The following is a 17529-nucleotide window of genomic DNA, read 5'->3' as shown; positions in this document are numbered from 1 at the left end:
CTGGGTGGTGTGGCCCTGTAGGGCGCACAGGGCGAGCAGCGTGGCCGTGAGACGTGGGATGCCAACCAGGCAGTGCGCTGAGCTGGGCATGGCCTCAGCTCCTCTCGCTCGCCAGCCAGCGTCCCGGAGCTACCGTAAACCCGAACACACAAACCAAACTGGGCACTGTCATAGAAAGACTCCCAGTGAATTGTCAGGCATAGGGAACACTTCCCTAGGAGCTTCCAAATACTGTTATTGAGTTTTGGGGCTCTCCTCTGCCTTAGTTTTAAACTGTAACTCTTTCCTTTCCACTTCATTGAGCCTCTTTTCATCTGTTTGTATTTCATACCCTGTTCTATTTCTTCGTTGGCTTCTCTCCTCATTTTTCTTCCCCTGTTCTGTTAAAAAAATAAAATAAAATAAAATAAAATAAAATAAAATAAAATAAAATAAAATAAAATAAATAAAATAAAATAAAAAATAAAATAAAAATAAAATAAAATAAAAATAAAATAAAATAAAAATAAAATAATCAGAACTATATTATCTATTCTTATTAGACGTAATTATCAATACTTCAAATATTGTTAGATTGGGTCATAGCCAATTCACATTACAAGAAATTTGTGTCTAGATAGTTACTTCTGTTTTGGTTTGCAGTCTGTATTAAAGCATCACTCAGCAAAGGCTGTGGAATGGATCGAGGGTGGTGACCCCAATCCGTTTGGGATCATCACCCCGCTCCCTAAAAATGATGCCCTTTTGAAGAATCGGGCAGAGCTTGTGCTTTCTTCTGACAGACAGGCAGCAGAGGAGAAGGGGGAAGTGGCCCACTCCCCCCTCCCCCTCTTCTTATGCCCTAGCCCAATGGTAAGAAAGGGGGAGCCCAGCTCTGAGTCCCCAGAAAAACACCCCTACACAACCTGCCAGCAGAGCAGGCTTTAAGGGTGCATTTGTTCTGGGCATGCAGGGAAATGACTGCGTCTCTGCTCCGCCGAGGGTCTGAAACGGAAATTCAGAAGCCCCGTTATAATGTGTTATAACATCATGGACATCCCCTTAACACCTATGTATCCCTGAGTATGCTGGGCGCTTAGCCTGTGCTACGTCTGGTTGACTGAAGGGAAGGCACAGCCACCTTTTCTGCCTCGGAATTAAAAGAAATGGATAGCTGTGCTTCGAGAGGATGTCAGTACTTATGATGAGTTTTTGGACATGCAGAGGGTGCCCCATACCTGTCTCCCAGGGCTCTGAGGTGGAGGAAGACTCAGCCTCACCCAGCTTGGACTAAACGCTCCTCTTTGTGGGTAAAGTAGCTGTATCAGTGATAGATGGAGCCACAAATGTAGATGATGCGAGAACATTAACTTAGAAAGTAAAGGGTTATGGAATCTTCCATCAGGGCAGCATGTGAGCTGAAGATTTTGGGATCACAATTTCAGAGTCTTTTTCAGGTGCTCCAAAGTCTTTTGGCTCTGACCCCAGTTAGTACCTGGCATGGAAAACCGAAGGTGTAGCTGTCGGTGCCAGTTTTCCTGTACTAACGTTTCGTTAGAGCCTGGGCTTTCAATGAGGGCCTGCTGGTTTAATAGTCATCTTCCTTGGCTGAAATGCCATTTGCACCCACGGCTCTTGTATGTTGCTGGTTGGAACCTGTTTTGAACACCAGAAAAGACAGAAAGAGCATGGTCAGAGAGCGTGCACTCATTTTTTAAAAGGTGTTCAAAAATATTCATTTGCATGAAGCGAGATTTTTGCCCAGGTGAACTGAGAGGAACTAGCCAAGAACCCTTGGCACTAGAAGCCCTCTGTTCCCACAGTAAGCCCTGAGCCCCAGCTAGGGCAGAGAGTCACCAGAATAGGTGGCAGAAGCCCAAATCTTAGGAGCAGCCCCATCACATCACTTGGTGAGGCTTGGTCACATTGCGAACGAAACATAACTCTCTCTGCCCAAGACACATATAAAGCAATACACAGCTTCCCCCCTCCCACCCAACTAAAAATACACTGTATTTATAAAGCACATTTCCCCTGTGTACTTTTTTTAATCAAGCTTCAGCAGGAAAGAGAGGACTGTTTTTACAGACAGTTTATGGTCAGAAATACTCCAGCCGGAAAGGGAAAGAGCTGGCAGTGCCACAGCGAGACTGAAATATAGCTGTGGCTCAGCTCTTGGAGACAGCCTGGCTTCCAGCCCCTGGAGAATTTGCTTCTAGGCATCTATAACGTATTTCTTCCTCTTCCCCCAAATCAGGGGTTAGAAGGAAGATGAACCACATGTGAGAATGACTCATTAACTGTCCAGGTGATTCACTGATGAGGAAAAAAAGTTGCTAATAAAAAGGTTCTGCCCCAGGAGTAGAGGGAAGGGTGTTGTGTGGCTTCTTTGCCTTTGAGTGCACGCTGTAGTAAAGCACAGACTAGGCTAAAATAAAAATTTTTGAAGGTAATGGGATACATTTTTCATTTATGATACATAGTGAAAAATTTGGGGTTATTGTGGGCTTTATTTTAATTTACCTGAGTAATCAGAGTGTGAAAATTATTGTCTGATAACAGGGATAAGGAGTTATGGCTTGGTTTGCTTAGTTTTTATTATGTGCTGGATTTTTTTCGTTTCTCCCTTGCAAATCTTATTCTGATTTTTCTTAAATATTTAAATTTCTCTATTAAAAGCTATACAAAAAAAAGCCAGATGTTAATCTAGTGATGGATGTTCCTGTATATTGCAAACAGCTGTGCTGGAAGTTAACTGTGCTACTTACATGCAGATTAGAAATGTTATTTAAATTTGTATTTTTGCCACTCTAATTGTAAAAGTACTCTAACTGGACTAGATTTCCTTAGTCTTGAGTAAATAGATGGTAATTTCTATTCTTCATTCTGCATTGTGCTGTCCAAGTTCTTCCTTTTCCTGGTGCAGAACACCTCCAGTGTTCTTATAGCAGCCAGAGAATATCCCGGGGGGAATTAACTTAGAACTCTGTATGAAAACCCCTTGGAGTATTTTGGGCACAAGATGCTGTGGGCTGCAGGAATTTTTCAATTGTTAGATTTAAAATGAAAGAAAGAACTAACTTGATAATGGAAGAAGTTAGAATACAGATTCCTCTTGAAAGAAGTAGTAGGCTTGGACTCAAATTAGCTTTAAGGCAATAGTTATGGTGTTTAAGAAAATCTTACTGAAGATGACACACTGTGCCTCAATCCCAAATACATTCCAAGCAGCAGGGAGAAGCCTCTCTTCTTTTGAGCCCTTCTTATCGACTTCAGTAAGCCTTTCTTGACACGTTGTCAGACCACCCTGGTTTTACAAGACCTCACTCCTAAAAGGTAGGCTGTAAAAGGGTAGTAGTAGCTAAAATCTTAGCTTTGCGCTTAACAAACTGTGCTGTGTGGTGCTCTCTTTCCTCAAGAAAAGAACAACCTTTCTTCTTGATGTGGAAGAGCAGAAAGCGTAACTCGCCTTTCTGTCATCTCCTCTTGCTATCGGTTAGCTGTAGCCCAAGGACCCAGGTAATTTGAAGATCTCCAACCCTTTGTGTCTCCTTGCCTTCTCAGAATGTCTGGACATGGAAAGAAACACCCAGTGGCTGGCAAACCTGGAACTGCACTGAAGAAAACCAAATCAGCCAGGGCTGGTCTGCAGTTCCCTGTGGGTCGTGTCCACAGGCTCCTTAGAATGGGGAACTACGCTGACAGGATCAGCCCTGGTGCCGCCATCTACCTGGCTGCGGTGCTGGAGTACCTGAGTGCGGAGATCCTGGAGCTGGCGGGGAACGCTGCACAGGAAAACAAGAAAACCAGGATCCTGCCCAGGCACATCCAGCTGGCTGTGAGAAATGATGATGAGCTGAACAAGCTCTTCTCCTGTGTGACCATTGCTCAAGGAGGGGTGTTACCAAATATCCTTTCCCATCTCCTTCCCAAGAAAACCGTCAGAGATGCTGCTCCTTCTCAGCAACAACATGGTAGCCAGTGAAACTTGCTTTTCCTGGTCTGGTCTGTGCACTTATGGATGACAGTGGGACTCACTAGCACTAATTTGTATGTGTTTGCTTCTTTGTATTTTTCCTATCAATTTTAATGCATTTTTAAGGCTTGTAATAAAGTTTCTAGAATGCAACACTTCTCCTTTCTTTTCTCATCTCCCCTTCCAGAGATGGAGGAACACAGAAAATGTCCAAAAAAAAAAAAAAAAAAAAACCAAAACCCAAAAAAACCCCCCAGAGAATCATAGAATGGTTCTATCGGTTGGAAGGGACCTTAAAGATCATCTAGTTCCACCCCCCTGCAGGTGAGGAAGGTTGGGGCACCTCCCACCAGACCAGGCTGCTCAAAGCCCCATCCAGCCTGGCCTTGAACACTCCCAGGGATGGGGCATCTACAACTTCTCTGGGCAACCTGTTCCAGTGTCTCACCACCCTCACAGGAAAGAATTTCTTCCTAATATCACAGAATGTGTTGGGTCAGAAGGAACCTTTAAAGGACATCTAGTCCAACACCCCTGCAGTAAGCAGGGACATCTTTAACTAGATATCTAATTTAAATTTCTAAATAATCATTAATAATAAATATATAGTAATTACTAAGAAATAAAAATCTATAACAATAAATAGTATCTAATCTAAATTTCCCCTCTTTCAGTTTAAAACCATTACTCATTGTCCTATCACTCCCACTCCCTGATAAAGAGTCCCTCCCCATCTTTCCTGTAGGCCCCCTTTAGGTCTAGCATATCACCCAAATAAATTAAAAAAAAAAAAATAAAAAAATCAAGGGCATGTTTGCTTTTGAAAGCATGTTACAGGTTACTGTTGTGGAGCAGGTAGAGGAGTAAAGGCACATACTGCCATTCACGTTTATGTGAACTTTTCCTCTGGCACAGATTTATAGTGCAATTAGTTCAGGTTGCTTAACTCTGCTTTAAAGTCTTACTGCTCATAAAGCTGTAGTGAACAACTTCCTCTCTTTAGACTGCTCCGACATGACGCTAAACCTCTGTCCCCTCTATCTTGTCATAACAACCATAGATATAGTTAGCTTAAAACCTGGTGCAATATTTGTGCTGTTGGTAGAGGTGACTACCTTGCTTCTGCCTATCAGTGCAGAAAAACAAAAGTCTCCAGAGCCAAACAGGCCCCCAGGCCTTTGCTGACCAGGTCATTGAAAGTCATGCCCAGGGTTTCTCTGTTCATAGTGGGTGCTGAGGTTTGCTGCTGAGCTGGAAACCAGGGATCTGCTGCGGCTGCATTAGGCTCAGTCTGCCCCCAAGGTGGTATCTCGTGGATTTCATAGCATCACACCAAGATAAGAGCTGGTTAGGACCAGCTTCCTAAACTGCAGCTGGACCATGAACATCTATTTGAATAAGATGTGCCTGTCCTGTTGAGTTTGAGCTAGCTCCTTTGTCCCCTCAAGGCACGAGGGTTTCAGGGCCTGCCGGCCAGACATCAGAGCTGTAATGCAGCTGAGTTAATGACTCGCACGAAGCTGTGCTTACACAGAAATGGGAAGAGAAGATACCTGATGGAGCGGACGCTGTGATTTCAGGGTGGTGGGCAGCTGGAACAGTCATCGTACGCTGCTTGGTTTTCAAGAGCAATTTGATGAGGTCTTGGCAGGCCTGCAATTAACCCAGCGAAGTGAGAAAAAGTGGAGGATGCTGAAGCAATGAGAAGTTAAAATGTCTGAGAGTAGATCTTAAGCTTTGTGCATATAGCAAAGACGTGCTATATGTAACTAGCCTTGTGCTGAGTATTTACATCTATAAATGGGAAAAAAAAAGCTTTAAAGGAGGTACATGAGAAATGAACACATGAAACTCCAATTATTTCCTCCATTCGATCATGGCAAGGGAAAGCAGGCTTGTGAATGATTATTTCTTTTGACCAAGCAAAAATCTACAGGTTCACAGTAATGGTAGAAGACTCAGGCAAGGTACTAATTTAGTGCAGTTTTAAGCATGGCGCTTACAGCACCCTTTGCTAATCTGGAGAACTGCGTGTCGGTCATCATGCCGCTCCTGGATGCCAGCTGCTCCCGTGAGCCTGCTCTGCACCACACCAAACAGACCCTACAAGGCACGGCCAGTGCTCAAGGAGCATCTAGAAATGCCTTCACCTGCCGTTTTCTGTATGATAAAAGACTCCAGGTGAGCTGTGTGGCCTTACCTCTACTTACACCCAAAGACAGAGTTGATGTTGAAGTACTGGTCCAACTCAAAAGTCAACTATTTAAGTATTTCTTTGATCAAGAACAATCTTGTTTGCTTTCCTCTAGCCAATAGTTTGACTCTGGGACTGTTTAGTTTGAGGAAGAGGAGGCTGAGGGGAGACCTCATCGCTCTCTACAACTTCTTGAAAGGCCATTGTAGAGAGGTTGGTGCTGGTCTCTTCTCACAGGTAATTAGTGATAGAACAAGAGGGAATGGCTTCAAGCTGCAACAGGGTAGGTTTCGGCTGGACACTAGGAAAAAATTCTTCACAGAAAGAGTGGTCAGACACTGGAATAGGCTGCCCAGGGAGGTGGTGGAGTCACCATCCCTGGATGTGTTTAAGACTCATTTAGATGTGGTGTTAAGGGATATGGTGTAGGGGAGAACTTTGTAGAGTGGAGATGATCGTTGGACTTGACGATCCCAAGGGTCTTTTCCAACCTAAATGATTCTATGACTCATTTGTAAACTAACCAGACAGCCTAGTGATCTGAAAACTCACCCCTCTGGCTTCACAGTAACACAGGGCAGATGTCTCCTAACCCAGCTGCTCGACAAAAGTTTCTGTTGGGCCAGGGCTCAACTTTCCAGCACTCATGTATTGAAGAAAAAAAAATAAAAATTCAGCTGTCACCACACCCTTGACTCTAGGAAGGACATATTATGCCTTGCAACACAGCTATGCATGACTTTGGAGTCAAATGGACTGTGTGAGAGAGAAGGATGAGTCCTAGAAGAAAAAGAACCCACTGCCAGAGTTCCTGAGCTTCCCCAGGCTCTGCAGAGTGGTCACAAAGCATCCCTTGTGTGCGCCGGTACCACAAAGGACAGTGGTACAGGTCCCTGGGTTGAATTCTTGATGCCTGCAGCAAGGTGAGGTGTGCCCCCTTCCAGCTGTAATAAATGAACTGCCAATCAGAGATACTGCAGTTCTCTGAGGTAGTAAATATTAGGCTTGTTTTCAGAGATCAGCTAACAAGGTACTAAGCAGCTCTACAAGGAGTGGTAACAAATTCTCATGCTCTCAGGGACTGCACTGAATTGCTCTTGTGTTGAGACCTTGATTGTTTTTTATTTTGTGTGGCTGACTCATTGCTCACCCAGGTGGCATTAGATTGTGCAAGAGCTGGTAATGAGATGGCTACCACTGGGAAGTTTAAAAGGGAGCAGCTCTTACCAGAAGTTGTGGTTTGGGGGATTTGGGTGGTGGTTGTCTTGTTGGAGAAGGAGGCTAAGGCAGTAGCCTTTTCAGGTGAGGGTTTGTGCTTAAGAAATGACAGTATGCTTTCTTTGTGCTAGATAAGCTCCTAAGTGAAATAATGGTTTTGTAAGTTCTGTGTTTGGTGTCAGGCTAATTAAGGGAGCTTTTAATTTTTTTTAGGATATTTACTTGTGTAGGCATCTTTAAAAGCTTATCTTGCTAATGCCCACAAAAATCTCCTAAAATAACTTTTTATTGTATTTTTAAGCACTTTAATTTGATGCTTGACTTAGTTCTTCCCTGCATCTGGGTAGAGCTTCTAATTACCTAAAAGCAACTAATGTTTAAAACTTAAAAACAATTCTATATACAAGGGCAGAATTTTCTTGTGTTTATTTTCCAGTTGCTTCATGTTATGCATTGAAGAGCAATGGGTACTATTCAGTACCAGAGCCTATATGTCAGTAATAAGTGATGGGGCTTGTTAGAATGGATGCGCTACCGTACAAGAAGATGGTACTTGTGCATTTGTAGTAGCCTGATGCACAGTGTGCTGAGCAGAGGAATTTCAGTGTCTGGTTTAAAGCAAGGCTTCTCTTCCCATAATTATCGTTCCTGATTGTGGCCTGTTATCTTGCAGCCATAGGTCCCCTCACATCTGGAAGACAAGATCCACTTGAAGTGGTTTCCAGTAGATGAAGTTCTCTTCTGTTGTTCTTACTTCAGATAAAGATATGAAGTTCTAGCTTTGGCTCTCACAAGGTCACTGCAGAAACTGCTTAGGTTCTTACTGGGGTAAGTTCAATGAAGCTTCCCTGCAGGGTTTCTGAGCACTTGTCACTATCTTGAAGCCTAGTTTGCTTAACCTTTCTCCTTAACAGCAGTCCTCCTTTGATACTGGGTCGAAAGACTTTGCTCCTAAGTTCTACCTTACTCTCTTGAAAAGTTTTGGAAATGTAGCCAATGGCTGACCTGTAGGTGCCCCTTGGCTGGAAACTTGTCAGACTCTCCTAGAGCAGCAGCCTGACCCATCCTCTCTTTCAAACGAAAGTAAGCAAACTTTCTGAGAGAGGAAAACTGACTTCTAAGGGCATGAGAAAGGCAGTGAAATGAGGACAAAGAAGGGACTTAAATGCTCATTTTCTCTGTCTGTTTGGTTTGGTGTTTTTGGTTTTTTCTTTTAATTCTTTCTCTTTTTATACTAGATTGATGTTAGAATGTCTGAACATGGGAAGAAAACCACAAAGCTCCTCCTTGTGCCAAAGAGAACCAAATCAGCCAGGGCTGGTCTGCAGTTCCCTGTGGGCGTGTCCACAGGCTCCTTAGAATGGGGAACTACGCTGACAGGATCAGCCCTGGTGCCGCCATCTACCTGGCTGCGGTGCTGGAGTACCTGAGTGCGGAGATCCTGGAGCTGGCGGGGAACGCTGCACAGGAAAACAAGAAAACCAGGATCCTGCCCAGGCACATCCAGCTGGCTGTGAGAAATGATGATGAGCTGAACAAGCTGCTCTTCTGCGTGACCATCGCTCAAGGAGGGGTGTTACCTAACGTTCTTCCCGAACTTTTTCCTAAGACGACCACCTCGCTTAAACCGCCCCACAAAAATGTCCAGTCGCAGGAGTTCTAGCTGACCACAGCACTCCTGACCTTGTGGTGTTAACACTGGCTTTCTCCACAGCTCAGCATTTTTCGTGCTGGTTGGCATTTTTAGTCTAAGTCTGTGTACCTTTGCGCATGTCTGATGAGCTGCTAAAGACAGGGTTGCTAGTTAGGTTTCCCGAGCTATGTCCTTCAAAAGAAAAAAAGTCAACAGACTACTATGAATAAATAAGCGTGCAAAGGACTCGTCCATCTTATTCCCTTCTATAAAATATTTGATGCACCAAACAGCAGATTTTCTTTGGCAGTGCAGTTACCTAAGGAAACCTGGTCTATGGTCTTTAAAGCTTGTGTCTCCAAGTGTGTGGCTGGAATCTCCTTATTCGGTATGTGTAGAAGTCTGCTTCATCTCACCACTTCAGACCTCATCATGGGCACAGTTAACTATTCAGGGTAAGTGGATGCATCTGAGAAACTTAAGCTGCACTGCCTTATAATGATGGTAAAGCTGATGATTTATCTTCTCTAATGCTTGGATACAGCGGTAGGGCTGTGCTGTAACTTCAGAGTGTCACTCCACACACCTTGGTCCAAAGATGATGTTGGAATTGTCCTCTGAGTTTCTGCATTGATGGAGTGCAATCCAAGGACTCTTCTAAAGATGGTATATAAAACTTGCCAGTGCTGAGCCTTAAAGATCTTCTAGAAACTCTTCTTAAAAATTAATGCAAATATAACTTCTACCTCTCTGGTAGAACCTTTTTAGCTGCTCTGAGGCTTTTTCCATAAGGATCCAGATCAAGGAGACCTGTGCATTAAAAGGCAATCCAAGGCCTTCCCCAAGACCTTTCAAAACTCTTTATCTTCCACCTATGCAGCTTGAGAGGCTACCTAAGCATCGCTAGTGTTGCAATCCAGCGTGCAAATCTATGGTGGACACACGCTAGTATTAATTGCTTGCTGTGCTGCAAAAGATCTTGTTTAACAGCTTCACCAGCAGGATGCCACTCAAATTTAAGAGCTTTATAAGTACATTATTAGGTGTTCAAATTATTCTATTCATAACACAAAACAAGAAGGCCCTAGTGTCCACCAGCTTCAGATCTATTAATCCAGCCAGATAAAAAGCCTATTTAGAGAACTGCCTCAAGACTGAACCCACCAGCCTAAGGTGTGGGAGCCTCTGTTTCCCATATCTGCCCTGCAGTAGTCTGTATTATGTACATAGTAACCTGTACTCTCTTGTGTAACTCGAATATCTCCCTGGTTGTTTTTTGGCCTTGTGAGAATTTGGCCTTTTTGAAGAATGGGCTGCAGAGAGTTCACCCCTTTGTATAGGCAGGCTAGAAAATGTAAACAAAGGGCAAGAAGTCGGGGAATAAGGTAGGACTGCAGCCAGAGGACCTCTTGTATGTGAAGCCTCTAGCATGTGTGTAAACTGAAAATACCCACCAGGGGCCTTGCTATGAGAATGCGAAGAGAGGAGAGTGTTGGTATTGGGTCAGTCCCAGTGTAGCTGGATTCTATAGGCACTGAAGATGTCATTTATAGTGTAGATAGTAGACAAACGTTGTTTTAAGGGCAGCCATTGCTATCTGTGTAAACATGGCAACTTTTGGCTAGAGATCTAGAGGGTGAAACAGTGCTGACCTGCACCATAAACCAAACTCTCCAAGCTGCTGGCTGGGAAAGCAAGAGCAGCTCCTTGGGGGGCTGCTGCATGTTTTTCTACAGCAGCTTCAATCAACGCTGACTGTATGAGCTGTGTCTGAATAAAAACAGTCCCCTGTTTCCTGTCAGGCTGATGGTTACGTTTCACACTGTGTTGGCTCAGAGGCTTGCTCCTGCCTGTCCCAGCCAGCTGCCCACAGCACGGGTGCCCTGCAGCAGCATGGGCTTGTGCAGCCCCTGCTGTGCTGCACCGTTTTGCTGGGCCAACACAGCTGCTTACGGCACCTGCTGCAAGCCAGGCTGCTGCTGGGATCATATTTTTTTTTTTCTTTCCTCTTTAAAAAGCAAAACTCACATCAAACTACTTGTGTGTGCCTTTTTCACAGTGGTGCTGGCACAACTCAAGGGTTTGTATGGGGGCAGCAAGAAGAGACCGTGGGTGGGATGATGGCTGGAGCTGCTGAGGCAGAGATTGTCTCCAATGTCCCCATGGTGTGGGCTGTGACTGTGAAGCCCCATGGGAATTTCAAAGGTCTGTGCCTGGAGCAAAGCTGTATCACACCAGGTACATGAGTTGAGATGACCCATGGAAGAGGAGGTTTCAGCAAACCCCTACGCCTATAGGAAAAATTACCCAAAAAAAAGGGGGAAAATGAATGGAGACCTTTCCCCAAGTCTCAGCTTTTCTGCAGAGGAAGCAAAGCTTGATGCTGGCTTGTGTAAGGAATTGCCACCTTTCTTGAGGAGGTGTATGGCCTGTGCTCGCACAAGCTGGCCAAGAGGTGCTGCTGCTGCCCAGGGTATGGGACTCAGCCTGAGACCCAGTCAGAGGGAAAGTAGCCATCAGGGTGGTGCTTGTTGGTCTCTCTGTCTTCAATGACAAATAACTGATTTAATACATCTTATATGGAAGTCATCTAGCTTTACCAGAAAGCTTACGTAGGTTTAAGCATGACTGCAGGGTAGCTGGCAAGCTCAAGGCATCCCGTTGCTCCAGAAGCAGCAAACTTGGGAAGATGTGGTCTGTCACAGCTGAGTGCCCCATAGGTGCCCTGGGGTCTGCAGCTCACGCCTGCTAAACTGCAAGGAGGGGAGAGGCACCACCTTTGGCAGCGGCTCACCCTCGTTTTCTTGGCAAAACTCAACAGATGAGAACAAACTGGAGGAATACTGGAACAGGGTGGGGGCACGGGGCACTGACAGGGAGAGCCACCTGGAAAGAGCATCCCCAGAGTACACGTGAGTCCCAGCAGCTATCGTACAGCTCTGCTCTGTCTCTTGTAATTAGAGCTGACCTATAGACAAACTGCTTCCCGAAACACGCCTTGCTGTTGCTCTCCTGGCCTCTGTGCCCACTACTACAGCTTTTCTGTTGCGTTTCTAAATGTAGAACCACCAGTGCATTCATTTCTGCTTTTTTGTGAATTCTCAAGACAATTGAAAAGACAATGCCCAACTATATTAATATAGGGGAACTCATTAATTCTCCCAATTCTGTTTCTCTCCTGCAGCTGTGAAGCATCTTTTGTCTTTCTTTTGAAGATACACACACTTACAATATTATGCGTGCTTCAATGGGGTACTTTCAATCTTTTAATAAAAAAATCCATTGTTGGTTTATACATAATAAAACATATATTCAGTCTTCTTGTGCATCCTCAGCCCTGTTCATTACCGGGTCGTGCATTACTCTACCCCAAATAAATACCTTGATAATATATGAAGCATGAGATTTGTGAAGGCTGTCCTAGCAGCTGGGTCAGACTCTGCTCCTGTTTCCACCACTGCTGCCGGCTCCATTTCTTTCCCAGTCTCTCTTCCTCAGCTCACCTTGCTGTCACAACTTATGTGCTTCCTTGACTTCAAGGGGCAAATTGCTTATTAACTAGCTAAATGTTTGTTGACTGTTTTGAGGGTGTTGAGTGTTAGAACTACTGGAAATGGTTGCTTTGTTTATACGAGCAGCTCATTAGGCTCCCAGACAAGGGGTTATGTGAAAAGAGTGCGTGGGAGAGAATGGCACAACCGTTTCCAGTATTGCAATAAAAAGTGTACTCTTTCCAGCTTGCTCCAACTGCCCATGCAGCTTTCTTTGCAGTGCTGTGCGTAGCATCTGTGAGAGTATTTTTGCCAGCAGTATCACGGTGGGGTTTCTTAATTGTTCTACCCAAAAAAAGGACAAGTTCGCTTAAACTCAGCTAGTAACCATTTTAACATTTATTACGCCTGCAGTAACTCGGCAGCTGGGGAGAGGAGTCAGTCATGCTCTTAGAAATGTGTAGCTTAGGAACCAGCAAAACGTGCAAGCTGACCCTGCATTATCTCCGTGCTCTGATCTCCCTTGAAAGCAGGGAATGGGGGACATGGTCACTAGGCTGATTTTAAATGCATTTGTCAAAGTGGCAGACCCAGGAAGAGCATTGACTGCATAAACTTGCTAGCTGCACCCTTTGGCAGAGTGCAGGCTCTCTAACTGCCAAACCGAGGAAGGCGCACACGTGTTCTCAAACATTGCCTGGTCTGGGCTTCTCTTTGTGCAATTTAGGTGTCTTCCTATACATGCCCCTTGGTCCAGGAGGTTTTCATGAAGCTGCCTAAGACTCAGATTGGCCACTATACTTTCTTTCAGACTTGCTGCTGCCAGCCCAAGGCATTAGCAAGCTCTGTTGCCGACAGCCTGCTCTGGAGCTCTCTTATCCCTGCACCTTGCTTTGCACCATGTATTGAATCTAGAGCTCTGAACTCCCACTAAGGCAGTTGCCAAAGCATTGCCTTTGGAAGCTGGTGAGGGGTCTGGAGCACAAGTCTCATGAGGAGCGGCTGAGAGAGCTGGGGTTGTTCAGCCTGGAGAAAAGGAGGCTGAGGGGAGACCTTATCGCTCTCTGCAACTACCTGAAAGGAGGCTGTAGCCAGGTGGGGGTCAGTCTCCCAAGTAACATGTGATAGGACAAGAGGAAACGGCCTCAAGTTGTTTCAGGGGAGGTTTAGACTGGAAATTAGGAAAATTTTTTACACTGAAATGGTTATTAAGCATTGGAACAGGCTGCCCAGGGAAGTGGTTGAGTCACCATCCCTGGAGGTATTTGAAAGATGTGTAGATGTGGTGCTTAGGGACGGTTTAGTGGTGGTTTTGCCAGTGTTAGGTTGATGGTTGAACTCAATGATCTTAAAGGTCCCTCCCAACCGAGACGATTCTATGATTCTAAGGTCTCATGGTAAGCCAAGGTACCATGCAGAGGCAGCGCAGCAACAGAAGGAGGAGCCTGACTCTTTTACTCAGCGGTTACATAAATTGACAGGGACGCTGACATTTCTTTTTTCCTTTTTTTCCCAATTTCTAGTCCCGTTGTGATCTCAGCCCATGAGTACACTTCTAGATATCATGCCATGTAGCAATAAAAGGCAGAGTCAACAGGCCTACCTTGCATAGTGCACAACATCAGACAATTTCAAGTTAGTAACCTGAAAATAGCTGTTCTTCATCTTCAAGAGGAGAAACTTGGCTCTTTGTCCTTGTAGCATGCGCTGAATCCAGGGCACTGGTTAAGCTGGAATTAATGACACAAAGGAGCAAACAGTGAGGGGCTGTGTCAAGCTGTCACAGCACTTGGCTGACTTTTTCTTTTGAAACTGAGATACAGCTGAGTCTTTCAGACAAGCCCAGAAGACAGTGAAGATTGCTGCTTGAACTGGGAAACAGCTCTTTTTGTGAGCTTCTCTTTTCATTCAAACATCATGCAGTTGCTTGATGAGGCTTAAATCATCCTTGGCTAGCTGAATTCATCAAGGAAGGTGCTCACTGCTGTCAGGGCACACAAACATAGCCCATGAATCTGTCAGGGAAACATTAAGCATCTGTCACTCATCCTGGTCCTTCTCCCTTCCCAAGTTTTAACATCCGTACTTATTTCAGATTTAATTTTCCCTTTTTGATCTCTCCTTTCAGGGTCATTGTAACACATCAGATAACACACCTGGGACCCAACTTGTACCCTGCTCACTGGGACACCATTCAGTAGTATACCTGGGAAGTTTGCCTCAATGTGCTTCCTTACCAGTCTGGGAGCTTTTTTTCTACATGTTATCACGTGAGCCCGAGTCTCACTATGACTTAGGTTTAAATCTGCTTGTATTGGTGGAGATGCACTGGCGTGAAACCGTTCCGAGATGTGGATCATGGCCTGCTTCTGGCTGAGCACTTCCCTTGTGCCTCCTGGTGGGTATAAAGGGCTGTCTTCCACGAGAAGACAATGGCAGCAATACTAAATCCTGTTAAATTAAACCCTGTGAAGAACCGAGTGCTTCACCACCATTTAATACTGCCAATTGAAGCATTCTTATGAAAAATTCGTAAGAATTTTATGAATTGTCTTAGAGACAAGAGGCACTCCTCTTGTCTCTAAGCTGTTTCTTTTTGAAGATTGCTCTCTCTTCGGATAGACCTAGTCTTCCTCCCTCTGAAATCATGGCAAAAGATCCAGAAACTGGTGAAGCCCTGTTTCTTCTTTTAACACAGATGACAGATTCAGTACTGGTCCATGGTAGAAATGAGTATGCAAGTAAGAACTTAAGAAGAGGTCTACTCCCCCTTCTACCCTCTGTAATCCATCTCTTCCTTCATGGAGCCATAAATTTTTGTAATTGTCATTTTTGTAATTTTTGAAAAAGCAAAACGACACTTCCACATCCAGGGGCTTTTAAGTTACTTTCACTACATTAACAATCTACAGTTTCCCTCAAAGGAAACTTGCTCTGGTACCTGCTTCACAGCATGTTCCTCCTCAGGGCATACCCTTTGCCTCCTTTGTCTGTACCAGGGCACTCTGTGCCAGGGCAAATGGAGGAGGAAGGGCTAAAGGAGAAGTTGTTGTTGGGAGAAACGGGGCTGAAGTGGTGAGAAACTATGAAATAGAAGAACAGAGATGAAAATGCTGTAAAAATAGAAAGAGATACGTAGCCAGTGAAGGAAAGAGCAGCATAAATATCAGCAGGAAGTGAACATAAAATTTATTGTGTGAAGTAGCATTTCATGATAGAATAAAGCAAAACAAAGAATAATTCCCTTCATGGCAGGAATTACTGGGTGATGTTCTTTCGTTTATGGTATAAAGGTTGTCAAGCGAGATGAATGTCAGGGTACTTTCCAGCCGTTCTGGCTGTGCATTTATACCTGCTGTCCCATCACCTACTCAACAGGACCACTGATATTTTCCAGACATATTGTTCCTTCCACAGCACTTGTTAAAAGTGAACGCAGCTCATTAAGCTTCATCCCAGCCCTGGCAGGGGCCACCAAGAGATCAAACGTCTGTTGCTGAAGAGGAAACAAACACAGTTATGACACTTCACTGCTGCCTTGTAACACATCAGCAGAGAAATGATAGATACTCAGAAACCCAAGGATAGAACAATGAGAAAAGTTTTTTTTCCATCAGAGGTGTTACTGGTCTGGATGGGATGAATGCAGAACTGGGCTTTGGCACCTGGTTTTGCAAAACTTACACTGAGGAGTACTTAAATATTTACTGGAGCAGGGCTAATTACACTGATAAATAACGATGCATTACAGTAATAGGATAACAGCTTTTATTTGAAGATAATTTTAAATCTCAGGGTAAATTCTCTCATTTGATTGGAAGGCAAACTCTGGGAACAAATACGAGTAGTCTATTACAGTAATTAATACCATTATTTATTCTAGACATAGTAATTGGGAACAAATTCAGACAAATATCCAGATCATCAACATTTGGCTTCATTAGAAGGTCGGGGTTTTGTCCAGGTTGATTAATAGAACTCTTGAGGATTTTGAAGCTATTTCTGAACAGAAATGAACGGGGTATCACGGCAAAACTTTGAGGCTAAGTAACCATGCCCTTGTTTCACAAAGGGGGAAGCTGAGTCAGGTGGAAAGGTGCCATTTCAGTAGGGCACATGCTTCACTTCGTACCCACATAACCCTGTTCAACAAAGCACTTGGTAAGTATGGAAACCATGCCCTTAAGTGGTTCAGTGAAATGTAGGGCTACCATTATATACCAAGAGAGCCAGAACTAGAGCTCAGACATCCAATTCCCCATTTTATGCACTCCCTACTCAGCTGCCTTACTCCCTTCAGTTTTTGGCCTTTCTCCTAAGAAAACAGCATTTGTGTCAGCACACCATTTGCTTGCTAATCCATCTGTCCTCATCTATTAACTTCTGCATCTGCTGAGCAGTTCTAGGCAAATATGATAGAGAACTGAAACCACAAGTTGATTCCTACCAGTTACATGGCAATAGGTAGCTCTGTAAAAGATAGAGCTCCAATGTATGCCCTGACAGAAATAAGGGCCACAGAATGAAAGTATACTAATGAAATTATAATAAGAACTATCTTTCATTAAATACAATATAGGAGATCCTCCTTGAAGCACAAATCTGATTGATAGAAATAACTTTGCTGGTTCCGTTGATCACAGAAGTGCTCATTAACTTTGGTAAAACAAGACATTAATTGCATGGTAGTTTTGCCCATGACCAGTTCTCTCATATCCCATGCTACAGATTTCAGCTTAGGTGTGGTCACCTCTAGCTGGGGCTGGTTTGTGACTTAGTTGTTAAGCAAAACAATGAAAAATTTCAAAACACAGCTTCTCTTGCACCTCTCTTGTTACCAATTCTGCAAAACCCGTTTATCTTGATGTAGCATTACTTTCCTAACTCAATTGTGGTATGGTGCAATTGTCTGTCAAGGAAAATGAATGTTTCCAATAACACGCATTAGAAAATGTGTGTACAGGGTACTCCACAATTCAATGAAGCTGTGGGCAGATGGAAGCATGGAGATGAAATGATGCCTGGAAAAGCTCTTTTG

General features: G+C 44.1%; 1 protein-coding gene across 1 annotated transcript; it reads left to right on the top strand.

Moving 5' to 3' along the window:
* The first annotated feature begins 7391 nt into the window (after positions 1-7391).
* LOC141737907 (histone H2A type 2-B-like) lies at positions 7392-11154 on the top strand. The gene is made up of 3 exons (XM_074572906.1): positions 7392-7451; positions 8041-8195; positions 8606-11154. The coding sequence occupies exon 3, from the start codon at positions 8728-8730 to the stop codon at positions 9028-9030; it is 303 nt and encodes a 100-aa protein (XP_074429007.1). The 5' UTR covers positions 7392-7451; positions 8041-8195; positions 8606-8727; the 3' UTR covers positions 9031-11154.
* The last annotated feature ends 6375 nt before the right edge of the window (positions 11155-17529 follow it).

This window comes from Larus michahellis, chromosome 1 (genome assembly GCF_964199755.1).
Source record: "Larus michahellis chromosome 1, bLarMic1.1, whole genome shotgun sequence".
NCBI lineage: Eukaryota > Metazoa > Chordata > Aves > Charadriiformes > Laridae > Larus > Larus michahellis.
Note: the sequence above shows the minus strand (reverse complement) of the source record. Positions and strands in the feature narration are given on the sequence as shown.

Bases quoted from the DNA above. Each gene is read 5' to 3' on its own strand.
- LOC141737907 (XM_074572906.1), top strand. From the start codon at position 8,728: ATGGGGAACTACGCTGACAGGATCAGCCCTGGTGCCGCCATCTACCTG.